General features: G+C 36.3%; 2 protein-coding genes across 2 annotated transcripts; both read left to right on the top strand.

Annotated features, from left to right (window-relative positions):
• Positions 1–1,681: 1,681 nt before the first annotated feature.
• On the top strand, positions 1,682–15,427 carry LOC111802683 (ferric reduction oxidase 7, chloroplastic-like). Its single transcript, XM_023687144.1, has 13 exons — positions 1,682–1,983; positions 2,065–2,140; positions 2,233–2,501; positions 2,774–2,874; positions 11,708–11,871; positions 12,140–12,233; positions 12,312–12,524; positions 12,608–12,842; positions 12,951–13,278; positions 13,379–13,646; positions 13,736–13,991; positions 14,601–15,042; positions 15,161–15,427. The coding sequence occupies exons 1-13, from the start codon at positions 1,777–1,779 to the stop codon at positions 15,331–15,333; spliced, it is 2,826 nt and encodes a 941-aa protein (XP_023542912.1). The 5' UTR covers positions 1,682–1,776; the 3' UTR covers positions 15,334–15,427.
• On the top strand, positions 6,468–9,240 carry LOC111802678 (cinnamoyl-CoA reductase 1). The gene is made up of 3 exons (XM_023687131.1): positions 6,468–7,082; positions 8,322–8,671; positions 8,911–9,240. Exons 1-3 carry the CDS (start codon positions 6,597–6,599, stop codon positions 9,056–9,058), a joined length of 984 nt encoding a protein of 327 aa, XP_023542899.1. The 5' UTR covers positions 6,468–6,596; the 3' UTR covers positions 9,059–9,240.
• Positions 15,428–15,834: the final 407 nt, after the last annotated feature.

The raw sequence follows: 15,834 nt of genomic DNA, 5'->3' as shown, positions 1-15,834 counted from the left end.
TTATAATTTTCTTAATTTGCCAATTATTAACACCAATAATACGTAAGAAGTTGATGAATTAAGGTGTAATTAAATAATTAATTAACCCTAATTAAACTATTAATCATTTAATGGAAAATGAGTGGAGAGAGAAAGAGTAAAGGATAAATTAGCTAAAACTTAGTTGTAAAATTGTGATCTTCAATCAATATGAAGAAGAGAACTCAGTCACGGGTTCCTCTTGACTCTCTCTAAATATATATATATATATATATATTTTTTTTTAATAAATATAAAAATAAATAATTATATGTAAGCTAATGTAGCTGTGTGCGTCCCACAAACCATACATAATTTCATGAACCAAATGTAAGAATAGCTCCAAAAATCAAATACTATCTTTCAAATTTTGCAAATATAATCTTTTATTTTTATTTTATTTCATTATTATATTTTAAATTCTTGTTTATTTATTTTAAGGTATTATATCACACTCGAATAAATAATAGACACATGAATCAATTGAGACTACATTTGAATGAGAGCGATCATGATGATAAGTAATAAGGTGAACCTTTTTTTGATGACTCAATATAAGAACTAGACATTTTGATTTACTTAGAGAAATTTTAGGTTGGGTGAATTTCTAAATTTTTTCCTAAGATGCATGTGAGTGAGTATAAAACATCTTAAAAGAATTCATGTTGATCGGTGGGGATAGTCTTGACTGTTAGAAGTAAATAGTAAATAATGTGACTATATTGTAGAGGAGGTAAGAAGGTGTCGGACTCCGTAAGGTAATTTGAATAATAATAATAAGATATTAATATTAATGTCTTTTTAAGTTATTTACCACAATTCTTCATTAAACAAATAGAAAAAAAGACTAAGTTTGCACACTTAAACTATGTGTTATTAAGATTGAATTTATTAATTAGTTAAAACCAAAAAAGGAAAGATAACAATTTATGGGTTAAAAATTAAAAATAAAAATAAAAATAAAAATAAAAATAAAAATAAAAGTTGAAGGCGGGGAAGAAAGATCCAAAGAGGCGCACCGCTGCGCTAATGGGCTATGCCCACCCTGTCCTCAGCCTGAAACGTCATTTTCTCATCTTAAACCCACACCTCACCTCTCCCTCTTTAACTTCCACAATACTACTTTTTTTTTATTATTATTATTTTCAAAATCACTTTTCACCTTATTTTTTTTAGAAGTAATTAAAAACAAATTAATAAACAAAATTCAATTCACCAAAATGCCTCGAGTTTATGCATAATTAAAAGTAAAATATAATAAAAATTAGCTGATGTCTGACTTAAACGAAACAGTATAATTGTATATATGATTTTAGTTCATTGGTTCGGGTTCGTCTCAAATTGAAAAAAAAAATTGTGCCATGAAAAAACATACCCTTTTCCCCATTTCTTCCATTTTCTATTGGGTCTCTCTCAAAAATCCAAAATAAAAATAAAAATAAAATTAGATAGAGAGTAAAGCCTTAAAAAAATAAAAATATAAATTGCANTTTGAGTTAAAGAGAGAGAGAGAGAGAGAGAAACTTTTCGACTGGTACGACATATATATAAATTTTCACCATCTTTCTTATCTTTCTGTTCATGCCACTTGCTCTCTCTTCCATCGGTAATATATATATATATATATAATTACGGCCACATAGAGCCATACCCACACACAGAAAAATCAATTTAAAACAAAGAAGGAAGAGAAATAGAGAGAAATAGAGAGAGAGAGAGAGAGAGTTTGATTCAATTATAGGTTTCATCACAAATTTTATGGCAATTGCAGCTGCAGCTAGCAGTTCATCCACGATGAGCCACGAAGAAATTAGCAGCTCCAACAACACCCACAACAAAAACAACAACAACGACGACAACAACGACAACTGCAGCGACGATCAACACGAACACGACGTCGTTATGCCAGGCTTCCGCTTCCACCCCACTGAAGAAGAACTCGTCGAGTTCTACCTTCGCCGTAAGGTCGAAGNTGACGTCGTTATGCCAGGCTTCCGCTTCCACCCCACCGAAGAAGAACTCGTCGAGTTCTACCTTCGCCGTAAGGTCGAAGGCAAACGATTTAATGTCGAACTCATTACTTTCCTTGATCTATATCGCTACGACCCATGGGAGCTTCCTGGTATTCTTATATTCTTTTCATTTAACTCCAAACCCTATTCCTCAATTTCTCTTTTAATTCATTCAATCTTTTGGATTCTTATTTATGTCTAGCCTTGGCTGCCATTGGCGAGAAGGAGTGGTTCTTCTACGTCCCTCGAGATCGCAAGTACCGAAACGGGGACCGCCCTAATCGAGTTACGACCTCCGGTTACTGGAAGGCCACCGGGGCCGATCGGATGATTCGAACCGAGGATTTTCGGTCCATCGGCCTTAAGAAAACCCTAGTTTTCTACTCCGGGAAGGCTCCAAAGGGTATCCGTACGAGTTGGATTATGAATGAGTATCGGTTGCCACATCATGAGACCGAGCGGTATCAAAAGGTTGGTTCTTATTTTGAGCTTAATCAAATAATTTTGTGTTTGATTAGGGTTTGATTAATTTGGATTAATCTAATCATTCATTTGCAGAGGGGAATTTATGAATTTCTTGTTTGCTTCCTACTGCCATATCACTGATCACTCTCTGACAATACTGTTTTATGTTTGTTTAAATGTTTTATCACCAACTGCGTGATCCGCTTTAAATTGTCCCCCAAGTTTTCAGAGGGACAGCTTATGAACAATGTTGTTTCCTTGTTTTTGATCTCACACAGACCGAGATTTCGCTATGTCGTGTTTACAAAAGAGCTGGCGTTGAAGATCACCCGTCGCTCCCTCGTTCTCTCCCCTCGAGAGCGTCGTCGTCGTCTTCGAGACCGATAAGCTCGTCGACGCCGAAGAATCTTCATCAAACTTCATCGTCATCTACAGACAAGTTTCAGAGATTCGAACCTCAATTCAATCACCATCTTCAAATTGGCGCCACCGTTGAAACCACCGCAGCCGACGCCTCCGCTACGAGCTCTTGCGAAGAAGTAACCACCGTCCTCGGCCTCTCGAAACAAAACCCTTTTACCTCAACTCCATTGATCAACATGGCTGCCACTTCTTCTTACACTCCTTTCTTCTCTCCTTCTTCCAATAATTCTCTTGACGACCTACAAAAACTCATTCACTTTCAACAACAACCGCCGCCATCTACTCCCACCACCCTCATAAACTCTCTACCAACGCCGTATTACCAGCCGACGCTACCACCACCGCCGCAGCTACCGGTCGTCTTCCCCGATAGATTGTGGGAGTGGAATCCAATCCCAGATGGAGTCAATCCGTTCAAGTAAATTCTCGACGAAAAGTCTCAAATTTTAACCAGTTACACTATAATCAGGTCGGTAATATCGATACGCTTCTACTTGATTGAAGAATACCACCTCCTAGCTCAAACTACTTCAATTTCCATTTTCTTTTTTTGTTTATTATGCAGCTACATGCGATGAAGCTCATGAACATAAATATATATGACTAATTATAAGTTAGTTTACTATTGTTTCTTGTTGTCAATTATAAGTTAGAAGGGTTTTCATTAGATTTTTAAATAACTAGTTAGAACGTTTTATATTCGTAATAGATCGAAAGGGGATCTTGTTCTTGTAACATCTAGAACTGATATCAGATCTCAATATCAATATCAATATCAATAGATTGTCTTCTTTCTACGACCTTCTTGATCTCTCCAAAATTAGTTACTGAGCAGAGATTCAAACATCTGACCTCTTGTTCGATAATTATGTCTATGTCTAGCTCGAGAAGATAAGAATTTAAGGTCTCTGTCTTCAAGGGCTCGAACATAGGCATTAGGATAGGTTCGTGAGTTGGGGCAAAACATACGGTCATATTTATTACTAAAATTGAGGCACCATGCAAAGGCATTGAAAAAAANGAGGGCTCGAACACAGGCATTAGGATAGGTGCGTGAGTTGGGGCAAAACATACGGTCATATTTATTACCAAAATTGAGGCACCATGCAAAGGCATTGAAAAAAATTGAGAGAAAAAGTTGGCAGAATAATTAATTTGAGAGAGCTAAAAGATTTTAGGGTTACANAAGGGCTCGAACATAGGCATTAGGATAGGTTCGTGAGTTGGGGCAAAACATACGGTCATATTTATTACTAAAATTGAGGCACCATGCAAAGGCATTGAAAAAAATTGAGAGAAAAAGTTGGCAGAATAATTAATTTGAGAGAGCTAAAAGATTTTAGGGTTACAAAATAAATAGCATTATTATGAATATTGTAGTTATTGTGTGTAAATGTAGAGAGAGTAGTTATTATAGGTCCCAGTTTTGTTAAGGCAGCCTTCTTCTTTCTTTTTTGAGGACTTTTATAACCCATTTTCATTGCAATTGCAGGCTTGCAGCCCTACTTCGATACTGCCTATAAATTTGTATATACTATATGCTCTCTATCAATTAATTAATCTCATCTTATAAAGTCTAAACTTTGTTTTAATGACTATATACATATTACGAGTTTGAGTCGATGTCAATTATGGTGTTGAGTGTATGTGAGTCTTTTGTCTGAGGGGAGACAAATTGGGGTGTCGGGATGACCTTACTAGCGTGGGATGTGTCTTGATATATAGTATTCTTCGCTATCTTATGGTAGGTCTAGACTTGATATTGATATAAATCAAGAGACATCAATCATACACTTCAATGAAGATGTGGAGAAAATATTGTTGAGATTATTAAAAGATATTTCAATTCATGTCACCTTGAACAAGAATGAAGTTTCATGTTATAATTTTGGGTGGATTATAATTTAGAGTTATTGTATTTCGTTAATGTATTTTAAGACTTTTTATTTAAGTTAGGTTACAATTACATAATGGTTAATTATGATCATTAAGTATGAATGTTACAACTCTCGGAATGCCTATAATAGTTTCATTTTGAGGCTTATAAAGCTTGTTCTTTTCTTTAGCCAATGACTAAGTTTCTTTGCAATTCTATGTAGTTTAAGTTGCATGTAGAATCATTCAAGCTCGACATGATCAATCTTGTTTGTGGAGTGATTCGAATCTCAAACAAGTGTTCTTGCATTGAGATATTTGATCAATAAAAATCATTCAAGCTAGACATGATCGATCTTGCTTGTAGAGTGATTCGAATCTCAAACAATGTTTTTGCTTTGAGACATTCGATCAACAAGGTAATCCGAATCTTACTCCTCTTATAGTGATTATTTATCTTATCAGATATGGTAGTGAGAATTAAGCAATGTTGGTGTAACGTGTGTGTGAGGTTGGTTCTTGAGCTCGATGGGCCTCTTTGATTCATCGCTCCTTAAATATGTCACATTGGCTTGGTGAGCTCGATGATTGTCTCTAAGGGATCCTCTCCAACGTGTCATTTATGTGGTTCTTGAATGTCTACATGAAGGACGTAACGTGATCAACTGATCCTACTAGATGTATAAGATTAAGTTTATATAAGAAAAAGGTATGAACTCATGTATCATGATATGATATACAATAATAGATCATAAATTGTTGCTTTAATTTAATATATAATGCTATTAGACAACGGTCAAATTTACACATTCGATTGAAAGTGGCACAATGGACCTTCGGTTTTGCCAGACAGTTAATGTATCTAAAAGTATGGAATTTAGACTCTTTAGACATACCCACGATATGAGTTCACCTAACCCACTTATCTAGTCACAATATAGTCTGAATCAGAATTATAAGATCTTTAATATTTTCAATTAACATTATTTATAAGGAGAGATTAAATATTTCGTGGTCCAGTTATTTTCATTTACATGAACGATTTGGATCAAATGATTTATAACAATGATAAAATGAGTCATATCAATAGTGACACCCAATATGCTGAATTATTTTCACATCAATGTTTTTCCGTTCCAAAAGTAACCTCAAATAATTAAAAAAGATAAAATAAAAATATTAATGTAATTTTGGAAGTAATAGATTATCCGAATCTTACTCCCCTTGTAGTGATTCTTTATCTTATCAGATATGGTAGTGAGAATTAAGCAATGTTAGTGTAACGTGTGTGTGAGGTTGGTTCTTGAGCTCGATGGGCCTCTTTGATTCATCGCTCCTTAAATATGTCACATTGGCTTGGTGAGCTCGATGATTGTCTCTAAGGGATCCTCTCCAACGTGTCATTTACGTGGTTCTTGAATGTCTACATGAAAGACTAACGTGATCTAGATGTATAAGATTAAGTTTATATGAGAAAAAAGTATGAACTCATGTATCATGATATGATATACATAAAATAAAAATATTAATGTAATTTTGGAAGTAATAGATTTCCCTTCCAAAATAATCTCAAATAATTAAAAAAGATAAAATAAAAGTGTTAAATGTAATTTTGGAAGTAATAGATATTTTGAAACAAAATACAAAATTCAGAGCACTTCAAAACTATATATCGGATCTTCGGATGCTGAAGTTCAAAAACAAATCTCGTGCAGCTGAAATCTCTCAATGGATAAACACTCATCCTCTTTCTCTTTGCTTCATTTTTCCGATTCTTTTTCCACTCCAGGATCATAGGAGGCTATGGCGATTACCAAGGTGAAAGAGCCAGTTTGTGTGACCGGAGCCAATGGGTTCATCGGATCTTGGGTCATCGGTACGCTGTTGGAAGCCGGTTACACTACCATTCATGCCTCGATCTTCCCCGGCTCCGATGCTTCCCATTTGATCAATCTCCAGGCCTCCGCTAACCCTAATGCTACCCTTCGGATTTTCGAAGTGAACGTAATGGACGGCGAGGCTGTGGCCAGGGCTGTGGAAGGCTGCAAGGGCGTATTCCACATTGCGTCACCCTGCACGCTGGAGGATCCTATTGATCCACAGAAAGAATTGGTGGAGCCGGCAGTGAAAGGCACTCTTAATGTTCTTGAGGCTGCGAAGAAACTTGGGGTACGGCGCGTTGTTCTTACTTCTTCTATTTCGGCTCTTGTTCCCAACCCTGGCTGGCCATCCGACAAGCCATTTGATGAATCGTCGTGGACAGACCTGGAGTACTGCAAATCGCGAAAGGTTATTTTTCCCTGGCTTTTGGTTGTCTTGTTTCCTAATTTGATACTGCTTGATGAAGTCTCGTGCTAATTGCTTGCTAGAAGGAACAGGAGGGTCATTGCCTTTTAGTGTTCTCTGTGTACAAAAACTTGTCCCTGTCCCTATTAGTATTGATGCTACCTATGAACGTAGAAGATGAATGCCTTTGTAGATCTTTCCCGCATTCAATGAATGTAAAGTAATGATTGAAGATAGAGATGAAAATTAATGTAAAGTAATGATTTAATTGTGGTGATAAGGTTTCATGTTTATTTCTTAATATGCAAGTATTGTAATCTCTGATATGGGCTCCTATAATAGCAAGAAGTTCAGCCTGCCAAAGAACATTCCTCTTATGAGGGTAAAAAACCCAGTTATTTAGCTTCTGAAGGAAACTAAGTTATTCACTTCAGGCACCATACATTGTTGAGCAATTTTAAAAGCTTACTAGATCACATAAGAGACAATAGATAATGGGAAATGATAGATTAAAAAGTTTGGGCAGCTGATTATATGATCTCTATAACCTAAGGAGAAAAAAGAAAAAAAATCGTAAGAACTTGGGGAGACCTATAAAGGTGGCCTTACAAGAGCTATGATGAGATGAAAGGCAAACAATGTTCCTATAATATTTTGGCTCTCTGTTTTGAGAAACCTTCTATAAATTGAAAGAATTCCTGAAATCTCCAAACTTACTAGTCAGCAGTTCTTCTGTGATCCCACATCGATTGAGGAGGAGAATGAAACATTCTTTATAAGGGTGTGAAAATCTCTATCTAGCCGATGTGTTTTAAAAACCTTGAGGAAAAGTCTGAATGGAAAAGTCTAAAGAGGACAATATTTGTCAACGGTGGTCTGGGTAAGAGTTTCATGCTTAGAGTTGGATTTCATTTCTCAAGCTGATTTATGAGACTTTGTTCAAGATTGGGGAATCTTTATCTAGTCTATTTCTAGTTACGGGGAGCTGATTATAGGAGTGATCTGATATGCAGGCGAGAGTTCTCATTAGGCAGTTCTCACTGGCTTTTAATTTTCTATCAGTGTAGGTAATCTGTATTTCATTGTTAATCTTATCAATTACATGAAGTTCTACGCTTATATTAGCAGAAAATTAAACTCTTCCACAGACAATCCATGTTCATATTTCATTCTTTATCAACTCTTAATGTATAAAAATTCGGCATTTAATATTGCTGTTTACTTATTGGAATGATTATGCAGAAATGGTATCCAGTGTCAAAAACATTAGCAGAGAAAGCAGCATGGGAGTTTGAAGAGAAGCATGGAATGGATGTAGTTTCCATCCTGCCTGCCACATGTCTTGGTCCTCTTCTGCAACCAAATTTGAATGCAAGTTGTGCTGTGTTGCAGCAGTTGCTCCAAGGATCAAAGGACAGTCAGGAGTATCACTGGTTGGGCGCTGTGCATGTCAAAGATATTGCAAAAGCACAAGTATTGTTGTTCGAGTCTCCCACTGCTTCTGGTAGATATCTCTGCACCAATGGTATCTATCAATTTGCCGATTTTGCCGACGAAGTCTCGAAAATCTACCCTGAATTTCCTGTTCACAGGTCAGAACATAAGTTCAACAAAACTGGCTCTCTAAACTATAGCATATGCTATTCTAATTCTGAACCATTTCATTAATAAATTGCATTATCACACAGTTGGAGTAACATGCATAACCTTACATATATTAAGTTTATAGTATTACGATACAAAGTTGAGGAATGTGGATCAGGTGTATCCTATATATTCTCTTGTTTTCTGCTTACTGAGATCGAAAGTCACTGATTTGAATACCCTGCAGATTTGTGGGAGAAACACAACCCCACTTGGTTGCCTGCAAAGATGCAGCCAAGAGGTTGATTGATCTGGGACTTATCTTCACCCCTCTTGAAGTTGCAATTCGAGATACGGTTGAGAGCCTTAGAAGCAAAGGTTTTCTGAAGCAGTGAGTAAAATAATCATAGTAGCTTTTATTCCTTTTAATATTCCTCCTAAAGTATTTGAATGCAAATTGATATATAAGTTTATCCATGTCATGAATAAAGTAGATCTATAGCTTGTAGAACTGCTATGCTCTTGGTTATTTAGAAGTAGACACATAATATGGTTGGAGACTCTTATCTTTCTGCTATTCTTGATTTGATCTCCTGGGTTAGTTCTGTTTTCTTTCTCTAAATTCTAAGGTGATTTCAGTCCTAATTCAATTGGACCAAAAGCTTCAAAACCAAGATTAGCTGAATCAAGTGAGACCATAAGTTAGGAAGGAAAATGTAGGCTAAATGGACCAAAAGCTATCAGGTGAGTTGCAGCTAGCTTAGGCGAGTTGAAAAGCTAAGAAGTGGGACCAAAACTGGGACATAATCTAGACGCTAAGACAAGCATGAATCTAGATGTGGTCCGGTGTTGATCCATCATGTTGGCTTGTCCTACGACCATTCTTAGATGCAAGATTGCCACAGTTTCTCAAGTAAGCCTCAGCTGAACTTACAACTGGGTGGTTGTGATTTCTTTTGGTCCCATCTTTTAATTCCTTAAAACTTTTTTTTTAAAATCTAAAATATCCCTTCTAAACTTTCAATCGAATGTCTAATGGAGATTTTAAAATTCACGAACTTACTAGATACAAAATAGAGCTTCTAGAGTTTCATTATAGATTAAATTTAGTATTATATTCTATATACAAAATAGAATTTTTTTTTTCTTTTTTTTCTTTTTCTCTTGGTTGGTATTAATTTAATAAGTATTTTNCATTATAGATTAAATTTAGTATTATATTCTATATACAAAATAGAATTTTTTTTTTCTTTTTTTTCTTTTTCTCTTGGTTGGTATTAATTTAATAAGTATTTTATTATTCATTTAACTACGGTTGATTGAGATGGAATTGAAATAAGAGTGTGTCGTATTATTTGCAACCTATAGCAGCATGCATGTTCCCTTAATGTCCACAAAAAATTGTATGCAAAACGCAAGGCCATTAGATTCATAGGGGTCTCTATCTCTCTCGCCCTCCTTCTCTTTCATTTTCATCATAAATAAATGCTAAGCTATTCCTCAAATGCATATCCCTATCGCCACCCCCATAAACCTGCTTTCGTGCTGTATTGAATTGGGTTAACTTATAGCTTACATCTAATCTAATTCTTCCATTGGTAAAATTTTCCAGGATTTAACGCTACCAAATTGAGATGAGTTTCCTTCGATTATTCACATTTTTTTTTATTGTCTAAATTTGGAACTAAGTTAAGTCTTTTACAACTATGTATATTCTACTAAAATCTAACCTTAAAACGCTCACAAGTAAAAATGGTAGGCCACACAAAATAATACATAAACGAATACGTTAATGTGATAAGTGGGTATTAGAAATTGGCAGGACTTGAAATTGGCAGGACTTTAAACAAATTGATCTAGGCTAGGAACCCTAACCTCTAACCCTAACCTCTAGATGATAAAGATAGACATATGTTCTCACTTAGCTCACTTAAGCTAAGTGTTCTTCGAACTTAAACGACTTCTTACCTAATTGTTTTCGGATATAAAACATTTTGAAATATTATCTTAATTTGTCCTCATAAAAAGAGGTGGCCCGAGTTGTGTTTGATTGCATTTCCACACACGTCCTTTGTCTCTTTTTCAAGTTATTTAATTTATTTTTATTTTTAATTTTCTTGAATAATTGCAACACACAAACAAATTCAGCCCTTTNTTTTACAAATATGTATATTCTACTAAAATCTAACCTTAGAATGCTCACAAGTAAAAATGGTAGGCCACACAAAATAATACATAAACGTATACGTTAATGTGATAAGTGGGTATTAGAAATTGGCAGGACTTTAAACAAATTGGTCTAGGCTAGGAATCCTAACCTCTAGATGATAAAGATAGACATATGTTCTCACTTAGCTCACTTAAGCTAAGTGTTCTTCGAACTTAAACTGACTTCTTACCTAATTATTTTCGGATATAAAACATTTTGATATATTATCTTAATTTGTCCTCATAAAAAGAGGTGGCCCGAATTGTGTTTGATTGCATTTCCACACACGTCCTTTCTCTCTTTTTCAAGTTAATTAATTTATTTTTGTTTTTTATTTTCTTGAATAATTGCAACACACAAACAAATTCAGCCCTTTCATTTCTCATCTCCCATCCCTTGTTGTGTTTTGTGGCTCAATTTTTGTTTCAACCAAATTATCCTTCCCCAACATTTTATTCCTAGCCATGCGTAAAAGAAAAATTATAAAAAAAATCTACAAAATTCGAGAAATTTCATCTAAATTTCACCTCTTTCACATGATTATGGTCCCACCAACATAGTTTCTCCTCCTAGANGAAAAAAAAAATTAAAAAAAAAATCTACAAAATTCGAGAAATTTCATCTAAATTTCACCTCTTTCACATGATTATGGTCCCACCAACATAGTTTCTCCTCCTAGACTGGAGCCCATTCTCTATAAAGAATCTGTCTTTAAGCCTTCCATGGCTCCCAAACACCCCTCCTTCTACAACCACAAGGCCTCCATGGACAACGAACACTCTCCTCACCACCCACTTCTTCCGGCGCCCGAAGACCAGTTTCCGGCGACCGGAAATACATCGGCGATCGTTTCTTCGACGAAATGGGTTCTGAAATTGGCGATGTGGGTGATCTTCAGTGTATGGATGGTGGTTATATTTCTGTATCCATCTTCCTTCGCCTCTCACCTGTTTAGCGAATGGTTTGGAGCCTCCGGACAAACCCTTTTTGGAATCACAGGTTCCTTCTTCTAAACTCTTCCTTTTTTTTTTTTCTCTTCTTTATTGTTCATGTTTTTAAATTTAATGCTTAGTTTATGTATGAATTTTGCTTTTTACCGTTTTTAATAATTTTGTTATTTTTACTCTAATTTAAAAAAATATTTATATGAGTATGTGTCTAAAATAGTAATAAAATTATTATATATATATTAATTGAATATAGATAAATGAATAGAATTAGTTTGTTTTTGGTTTGGATCCTCCATGGCTGATCCAATTACTTGCAGGCGCCATCTTCCTGACTTTCAGTGCGCCACTTCTGGCCATCGCCATCCTCGCCGCCGTATATCTCATCATCTCTCGCGACGACCACCCTTACGAGTTAGTCATTTTCAAACAAATCTCTCTCTTCTTCCTCGTGTTCTTACTGTTTTAAAGGAATCTGAAATATAATAACAGGAGGAAGAAGAAGAAGAAGAATGGGAAAGAGAAGCCGAGATGGCGGCTCTGGACTTTGCCGGTGCTGGTGGAAGGGCCGTTGGAGGTAGTTACGGCGGCGGAGTTGGTTGGGATTTTGGTGGTTTTGGGCTATGTTTTCTGGGCTATTTACAGCTACACCTTGCGAATGCTGGCCACTGATTTCTCTCGGAATTTAACCTTCTTACAAATAAGGTAATTCAACGAATCCGTTTCAGTTCTGCTCATTTTGACTATCACGTTGAATTCAATTTAGTTTTGAAATTGTTTGGTTGCAGTTGTGAGGTGCTGGAAGTCATGGGGTTAAGGCTTGGTTCAATGGGATTATTCTGTTTAGGGTTTCTGTTTCTGCCAATTTCGAGGGGTTCGGTCCTTCTGCGCCTTATCGACATTCCATTCGAGCACGCCACTAGGTACCATGTTTGGTTGGGTCATCTCACTATGCTCATTTTTACTCTTCATGGCTTAGCTTTTGTCATTCAATGGTTAATCCAAGGTCGTTGCATCGAGCAAGTAAGTCTTCGTTATTCTTGATTCAGTTTCCAGTTTCCAGTTTCCTTTGGTTTTATAGTTAATCCAACCACTCACCACCTGCTCTGGATTCGTGTTTTTGCATTGCAGTTGTTGGAGTGGAAAGACATCGGCATCGCGAATCTTCCCGGAGTTATTAGCCTTTTGGCAGGGCTGTTGATGTGGATTACCTCTCTTCCCAAACTCAGAACCATCAACTTCGAATTGTTCTTCTACACTCATCAATTATACATCGTGTTCGTCTTGTTCTTGGCCCTGCACGTCGGCGATTTCGTCTTCAGCATTGCTGCCGGGGGAATCTTCATCTTCATGCTCGATCGCTTCCTCAGATTTATTCAATCCAGAAGAACCGTGGATGTAATTTCCGCCAAGGCGCTCCCCTGCGGAACGGTGGAATTGATTATCTCGAAACCTAGAAGTATGGATCCAAATCGATTAATTTCTTCCATTGACTTTTGGTGCTTCGTTGTTCTGCGGCCTAATTTCCGCTATGTTTTTCTTTTATCTGATTGATTTAGGCCTGCGATACAATGCGCTGAGTTTCATCTTCCTGCAAGTTCGAGAGCTGTCGCTGCTGCAATGGCATCCGTTCAGTGTGTCATCGAGTCCATTGGAAGGGGAGGATCGGCTGGCGATTCTGATAAAAGTGCTTGGGAAATGGACAGAGAAGCTGCGGGGAAAGATCTTGAGTGATAAAGCCAAAGAGATTTCTTCTGATAAGCATCAATCTGTAATGACTGTTTCTGTTGAGGGACCTTATGGCCATGAATCTCCATATCACTTGATGTGAGTCTCTCTCTGTCTCTCTGAAAATCACCATTTGCAGTAGGATTGAAGCTTTTGAGAGTAAATTTGAGACTGTTTTATGTTTGTAGGTATGAAAATCTAATATTAGTAGCAGGGGGAATTGGAATTTCGCCGTTTCTAGCCATCTTGAGTGACATTCTCCATCGTATAAGAGATGGGAAGCCATGTTTACCAAAGAAGATCTTGGTTGTTTGGGCAATCAAAAACTCATCTGAGCTTCCTCTTCTCTCAACCCTCAATGTGGACTCCATTTGTCCATTCTTTGCAGATAAACTCAACATTGACATCTCCATCTACGTTACCAGACAGTCGCAACCACCACCGGTATGTTCTTTGCTATTGCTATTGTAACCGTCCAAATTCACTGTTAGCAGATATTGTCATCTTTAGACTTTTCCTTTCATACTTTCTTCAAGGCTTCTAGGGAAGGGAAAGGTTTTCACACCCTTATAAACCATGTTTCGTTCTCCTCCCCAACCGACGTGGGATCTCACAATCCACCCCCTTTGGGTCCCAGCGTCCTCGTTAACACTCGTTCTCTTCTCCAATCAATATGGGACCCCCAATCCACCCTCCTTCGGGGTTCAGCGTCTTTGTTGACACACCACCCCTTTGGGGGCTCAGCCTCCTCATTGACACTCTGTCCGGTGTCTAGCTCTTATATCATTTGTAACATAGATGTGTGAGTTAGAGTGATGTCATTTGACTCACTAATCCCCCATAGCTTAAGTAATTCCCATAAATTAGGTATTCAAGGAAGTTTCCAAACGCGTTTTAAAATCCTTGATGGAAAGTCGGAAAGGAAAAACTCAAATAGGACAATATCTACTAGCAATGAACTTTGATTGTTACAATTATCGACCATTAAAATGTTCGTTTGGATCTTTTCATATCTATAAAATTGCCGTTGGTGCATATTTAATCAATGAACAGGAAGGTGAAATCCAACCCTCAAAGGTGACTTCAATATGTCCACTGTCAAAGGGTTGCAACATGTCTGTGTTGGTTGGAACTGGTGACAATGTGTGGTCAGGGCTGTATGTTATTTCCTCAACAGTTGGCCTCGTGATCTTAGTGAGTTTGATGGACTTCTATTACATCAACCCTTTTAACATCAAGAAATGGTGGTACAAAGGCCTTCTCTTTTTTCTCTGCATGGTTGCTAGCGTTGTCCTCTTTGGAGGCCTTGTGGTTTGTTTATGGAGCCTTTGGGAAGAACACATTTCAAGTAAAAGAACTACTCACAACAACGTTAATGACATTGAAAAAGTGGGTGAAGACATCCCCAAAGACACTCTTGCACAAAAGGATTTGAATCCCAAGGCCTTTGCTAACTCCACCACGATCGAATATGGAACCAGACCAAATTTCGACGGTATGTTCTTTTATAACCTTTCAATTTGTCATTCATGTCAATGTGTTTAAGATTCTTTAAAGAATTAAACATTTGAAAATTCAGATTTATAAGACGGTTTTATGGATTTGATAAACAGAAATTGTTGAATCGGTAGCAGAGAATTGGGGGAAGGTAGACATTGGTGTATTGATTTGTGGTCCTTCAACACTTCAATCAAGCGTAGCAAGAGCAATTAGATCACATAACATGGTAAGACGACGCACTCATCATCCAATCTTCCATTTTCACAGCCATAGTTTTGATCTTTGATGCGAAGTCTAGTTCATGGGCATCATATTATGATATGATCAAACTTTCTATATTCTTCGTCTTAAATACGTTAAGAAAATACCATGTTTGTAAATTATAGGTATATATATATATATATATATATATATATATATATATTTATTTATTGTCTTAGTTTTAATTATAAATTTTGTATGTATTATATATTTATAGTTTATATCTATATATATATATATATGTATGTATGTATATAAAAAGGAAAATGTGGGTTGTTATAGTGTCGGTGGGCAAAGCTCCTTCGTCAGCTTCTGTATATTTGTGGAGACCAAGCAAAGCCAACAGCTCACACAATCCTCTCTCACCTTTTTTTTATTTTTAATTTCTTTTCATTTTATTTTGGTTTTCACTGTCTGCCTGTTGTGCAATTATATAGTTTTTTTTTTTTACATATAATTTTTAGAAGAAATAAAATGTTTTATTCAAAGAATAACAAAAAAAAAAAAAAAAAAAAAAAAAAAAAAA

Source organism: Cucurbita pepo, chromosome LG01 (genome assembly GCF_002806865.2).
Source record: "Cucurbita pepo subsp. pepo cultivar mu-cu-16 chromosome LG01, ASM280686v2, whole genome shotgun sequence".
NCBI classification, from domain to species: domain Eukaryota; kingdom Viridiplantae; phylum Streptophyta; class Magnoliopsida; order Cucurbitales; family Cucurbitaceae; genus Cucurbita; species Cucurbita pepo.
Note: the sequence above shows the minus strand (reverse complement) of the source record. Positions and strands in the feature narration are given on the sequence as shown.

What these genes read in the sequence shown, in the direction of transcription:
- LOC111802683 (XM_023687144.1), top strand. Translation starts at nt 1,777, where the DNA reads ATGGCAATTGCAGCTGCAGCTAGCAGTTCATCCACGATGAGCCACGAA. An exon ending in AAGGTCGTTGCATCGAGCAA is followed by an intron (nt 12,843 to 12,950) that starts GTAAGTCTTCGT and finishes TTTGCATTGCAG; the next exon opens with TTGTTGGAGTGGAAAGACAT. An exon ending in GACAGTCGCAACCACCACCG is followed by an intron (nt 13,992 to 14,600) that starts GTATGTTCTTTG and finishes ATCAATGAACAG; the next exon opens with GAAGGTGAAATCCAACCCTC.
- LOC111802678 (XM_023687131.1), top strand. Translation starts at nt 6,597, where the DNA reads ATGGCGATTACCAAGGTGAAAGAGCCAGTTTGTGTGACCGGAGCCAAT. An exon ending in AGTACTGCAAATCGCGAAAG is followed by an intron (nt 7,083 to 8,321) that starts GTTATTTTTCCC and finishes ATGATTATGCAG; the next exon opens with AAATGGTATCCAGTGTCAAA. An exon ending in CCTGAATTTCCTGTTCACAG is followed by an intron (nt 8,672 to 8,910) that starts GTCAGAACATAA and finishes AATACCCTGCAG; the next exon opens with ATTTGTGGGAGAAACACAAC.